General features: G+C 34.8%; 1 protein-coding gene across 1 annotated transcript in view; it reads left to right on the top strand.

The window, feature by feature from the left end:
• Positions 1-4,022, top strand: part of LOC110426244 (protein STRUBBELIG-RECEPTOR FAMILY 5-like) — a 6,799-nt gene extending 2,777 nt beyond the window's left edge. The window contains exons 7-16 of the mRNA XM_021441420.2: positions 1-20; positions 115-180; positions 297-362; positions 447-763; positions 1,181-1,452; positions 1,573-1,844; positions 2,712-2,832; positions 3,384-3,520; positions 3,611-3,767; positions 3,897-4,022. The exon at positions 1-20 is cut by the window's left edge and continues 52 nt beyond it. Of these exons, the coding sequence (XP_021297095.1) occupies positions 1-20; positions 115-180; positions 297-362; positions 447-763; positions 1,181-1,452; positions 1,573-1,844; positions 2,712-2,832; positions 3,384-3,520; positions 3,611-3,767; positions 3,897-4,022 (1,554 nt within the window). The remainder of the gene's footprint in view (positions 21-114; positions 181-296; positions 363-446; positions 764-1,180; positions 1,453-1,572; positions 1,845-2,711; positions 2,833-3,383; positions 3,521-3,610; positions 3,768-3,896) is intronic.
• Positions 4,023-5,159: the final 1,137 nt, after the last annotated feature.

The raw sequence follows: 5,159 nt of genomic DNA, 5'->3' as shown, positions 1-5,159 counted from the left end.
CTTTCAAGTATAAGCACTTTGTACGTGGCAAAAAAGCTTACATTTTCTTCTTCTTTTTTTAATTCTTTTCTCTTTAAAGTGCTTTGTTGCTTACCTTTGTTTTCTCTTTTACAGGCATCTGCAAGACAACCAATTCACTGGTTCAATTAATGTCCTTGCTGACCTTCCCCTAAATGATCTGTATGTAACCAGAAGATCAAATTTGTTGAAAATGATGGTTTTCAATTCTTCTTTTTCTCACATTGAGGCTGATGAAAACCTGAGAGACCTTACAATATCTACACTTTTGCTGGCAGGAATGTTGAAAACAACAAATTTACTGGATGGATTCCTAATGAGTTGAAGGACATTGACAACCTAGAGTAAGTATGCTACAAAATTTTCTTTGCTTATTCTTGCAGTGCCCTAAAAGTTGTTTCCTGACTTTGCAATCATCTCTTTTCAAGAACTGGAGGAAATTCTTGGTCATCTAGGCCAGCTCCCCCTCCACCCCCTGGGGTACACCACAGTCATTCTAATGGAGAAGAGAAGGAAAGTAACGGTGTGGAGAAGTCTGTTGTGAATGCAGTAATTATAGCTGTATCATGTTTAGGTGTCCTCGTGGTGCTTTCTCTTCTTGTTGCTGTATTCTCAAAGAGGTCACCTCCTCCATCCTCGCATTTTATTGATGAAGAAATGATCAGTGGGCGTAAAGGATTTACTCCCCTTCAATCACGGGAGTTAAGCCCTGAATCATATGTTGGCATTTTAAAAGACCCTAAAGGTATCCATTTGTTTGTGGTTTCTGCATGTCACAATCATAAGTAGAGTTGCCTTTCTAACTGTTTTGAACCTTGCTTTTTGCATGTTTAAATTTGTTGCAGTATGTTATTTTTCTCCTATACATCCCATGAAAGAGGTGTGTGTGTGTATTAGTTATTCAGTTTCTTTTAGCAAGTTACTTTTGCTACAAGCTCTGAGGTTGAAATTGCAAAAATTGGTTTGCCAAGCATTCCAGCAGATGTTAAATGCCACTCCAAGATTTCTGCAATGCATAGGGTTTATATGTTTTAGATTGATGTTGGCTGGTTACTTCGTGTCATTTTTGGCCTTTTTACCATCTTTCGTTTGCTTGATAACTAATTAATAATAGTTTTCATGTGACAAATTGTACTGATTATATGATGTGTACTGGTGTCAGAATTTAAGTCAATGGATTCAAGTGTTGCCATAGATATGAAGTCTTTGCAAAAATCTCCATCAATGGGCCTTAAGCGTTCAGTTTCTGGTCGTGTTTCCTTCAGTGCAAATGAGTTTGCAAGCCGTCTGAAAGGCAGAAGAAGCACCTCTGTTCATGCTGTACCTTATTCTTTGGCAGATTTGCAGAATGCTACTGGTAATTTTGCATCAGGTCGCCTTCTGGGTGAGGGTACCATTGGACGTGTTTATAAGGCAAAATATCCAGATGGAAAGGTAGACGCCTGGACTACATCCCTTTGTTAGCATATATTTTTCTCTCTTTTGTTCTTCATTTCTTTTTAACTGCATGTTAAGATTCCATCCCATTTACTCCTGTATATATATGTTTATCAGGTTTTAGCAGTGAAAAAGATAGAGTCCTCACTATTTCAAGGAAAGAGGCCAGAGGGATTTTCGGAAATTGTTACAAACATCTCAAAGCTTCACCATCCAAACATTGCTGAACTTGTTGGCTATTGTTCCGAACAGGGACATAACATGTTAGTGTATGACTATTTCAGGAATGGCTCACTCCATGAGTTCCTACATGTGTCAGATGATTTTAGCAAACCACTGACTTGGAATACCAGAATCAGAATTGCTTTAGGTGCAGCTAGGGCTGTTGAGTAAGTAAATACATTCTTTTGTTTTAAATAATAGGTTATCATCTTTTCCTTCTTTACGCTGTTGATTACATTGAACAATAATCAAATCCCCCGGGAATTTTGAATCTGTAATGTCACTGTAGTAGATGGTTACATTCATGCATAACTTGGCAGTTACACTATAAAAACAATCTATATTTTTAACAGCATATGGGAATGGCAGTAGCCTAGTTGCAGTTGCTCGTCCTGTGCCCTTCTTTTGAACTCTAAAATATTTGTGCTACTTGGCATGTCTCAATCAGTACATAGCTGCGCCTTTTCAACCAGAAAGCCAAAACACAAGCCAGCTCAAACTGAAAACAACAAAAAAAGTTCAAGCTCTAAAAATATAAACAAGAGAATTGAGTTGATTTAGAAGGACATCAAAACAAGCTTTTACAGATGTTATCTTTAGCTGCTTTAAGGTGGTTCTGCAGCCGATGGCTTGAATTCCATTTCTCACTTTATGTAATTTGATGAGCAGAGTTTATAATATAAATGAATCTAACTTATATACAGCATATGTGATGAATTTACAAAAATTTTTGAACTTTTATACAACATATTTTAGCACATACGATCAGTGTACACTTCAACTTGCTGTTTTCAAAGCTAACTTGAATACTTAATCTGTATATGTTATATTTGCCCTTTATTGAGTCTAAATTGCATCATAAATTAGCTGAGTGTAATATTTACAGTGATTGTAGTGACACCATGTTTTTCTACCTTCTATAATTGTCCTGCCAAAGTTTTTACCTTCCTAGTGAGTGATGATACAATATTTAGAAGCTTTGCTGGTCTTTTCCTCTAAATTATTAATCCATTGGTGAACATTGCTTTGTTCAGGTATCTCCATGATTCTTGCTCTCCGCCTATAGTTCATAAGAACATCAAGTCATCTAATATTTTGCTTGATCTTGAACTCAATCCTCATTTATCTGACTATGGTATGGCAAACTTTCATCAGGTTAGTATTTTTCTTGACATCTAATAGATCGCCTTTTTCTATTTGGTTAGAGATATATATGTCGTTCACTCAAAATTTAGAGAGAGTTGCTCAGATTTCTGATACGACTTCATTACACATGGTCCCTGGAACGCAATCTTAATTTTCACTACATGAATTCAAAATAGGCCTGCTGATGACCAGATACAACAACAATCTGACATGCTTAGCAAATTTCAGTTATTATTCATTTCCCTTCCTGATAAGTAGCCATATTTTGACAAGTAGCCATAAAATTTTTTTCTATGAGCAAAGAAATGATAAAAGAAAGTATAGAAAACTATATTCTTTTTGGTGCCAAAGAAGTAGATATATGAGTGATGCATGCAAATGTATGCAGTTGTTGTTAATAGAGGAAATGTAGAGGTTCTTGTTATTGGCATGTATGGAAGCCATTTCTGCAATAGTAAAACATCAATAAACACCATCGTTTAAAGAGAATGGTAGTAGCTTCTTGCATTTGATATTTGCTCCGAAACAAGAGATAAGGTTTTCCTTACAATCCTTTTCAGCGTACAAGCCAAAACCTCGGAGTAGGATACAATGCTCCAGAATGTACAACGCCTGCAGCCTACACACTAAAGAGTGATGTTTACAGTATTGGAGTGGTCATGTTAGAACTATTGACTGGTCGGATGCCTCTGGACAGGTGAGCCTAAATCACTCGCCCCATCCCTCATCATTGGCTATATATACAGAATTTTTGCATCTGAGTTAATTCTATCGCTTTTCTTTTCAGTAAAAGACCAAAATCAGAAGAGTGCTTGGTGAAATGGGCCAGTCCTAAGCTATATGACATAGATGCACTGGCAAGAATGGTTGATCCAGCCTTGAGGGGACTGTATCCTCTCAAGTCTCTCCCTCCGTTTGCTGATATTATCGCCCTCTGTGTGCAGGTGAGAGCGAATTCCTGTAGCCGAACAACAATGTTGCAATCAACAAAATATCCTAGAATGTTACTGATATTGATTTATCATATTAAAAAAAAATTCTAACATCTTCTGTTTTTCGGTATCTTTGTCTAGTCGGACCCAAAGCTTCGGCCTCCAATATCTGAGGTGGTGCAGGCATTGGTAAGGTCAGTTCAACAATCAACCATACACATGAGGGAAGATCTTTCAGCTTCTCGCCGGACAGAGGACTCTGACTAATAACTTTTTGCTCCTTTCCCATTTTTCATGTATAAAATTTCAACCAGATTTTAGTGCGGAAGAATATTTTCCCTTTTTTATCCGTTACTTTTTTCTTTTTTTTTTTTCAAAAAATTTTGATTATGTGCTTGTAGAAATATTAGAAACGTAGAATCTTTAGTAGTCAGCAATTCTTTTTCATTTTCAGAAGGACGGTCTTTGGAAAATAACTAGAGACAATGTTGAAAATCATTAAGTGGTTACTAGTTGTCACACATGATTTTGATTACTACTTATTCGTTTTAAGAGCTGTTTTACAGCAAAATGCCATATAAAGAATAGTGAAAACAACATAAAGTTGAGAGGGAGAAGCGGTACAAGAGAACAGAGAAAGAGAAAGAAATATTTGTAATTCAGAAAAAAGTTGAGAGAAAGACACTATCTCAATATTTGAGCGTCAAACTTTTAAAAATATTTTAAAGTGAAAATAACTTGTGAACTATGTCACTTATTTCGAGTGGTGCTATCCGTATTATTGAAATTCGACTTTATGCTTAAATATGAAATTAAAAACAAAATGCAGTGAAAACAAAAACATGCATTTAATCAAAGAAATAGTTGAATATCATAAGATCAATGTTTATATTTTTTATGTAATTTCTAAATTAATTATGAATATTAATAATTTTAAGTATTACATTCCTTACTCTAAATATCGTAATTAAGAGCCAATTAAATCTAATAAGACTTGTAATGACACAAAAAACTTGAAAAAAAAATTTAAGTTAGTTTGAAATCCTGTAACCGAAATCTTTGCTTCTTTACCTTTAAGATTTGTCAAATCTTCATCCAATCAAATGTTTGGCCTCTAATAGTAATCCACACATTGATAGAATAAGACTTACTCAAAGATAAGATTTTTCTTGTGCTAGCGAATTTTATTTCTAAAACAAAATAGATCTGTTATAATAGTAATCCACACATTGATAGAATAAGACCTACTCAAAGATAAGATTTTTCTTGTGCTAGCCAATTAATCTCAATATTGGTAATAAATATAAATCATAATCAAATATGAATTTAATAATTTATTTTTATTTATAGATCATGAACGACATCTAACAATGCATCATAATCACCTAAATATTAGAGAGTCAA

The sequence above is a fragment of the Theobroma umbraticum genome, unplaced genomic scaffold, assembly GCF_002168275.2.
Source record: "Theobroma umbraticum cultivar Fairchild unplaced genomic scaffold, ASM216827v3 scaffold_55.0, whole genome shotgun sequence".
Taxonomy (NCBI): domain Eukaryota; kingdom Viridiplantae; phylum Streptophyta; class Magnoliopsida; order Malvales; family Malvaceae; genus Theobroma; species Theobroma umbraticum.
This window is presented reverse-complemented; position numbering and strand designations above follow the sequence as displayed.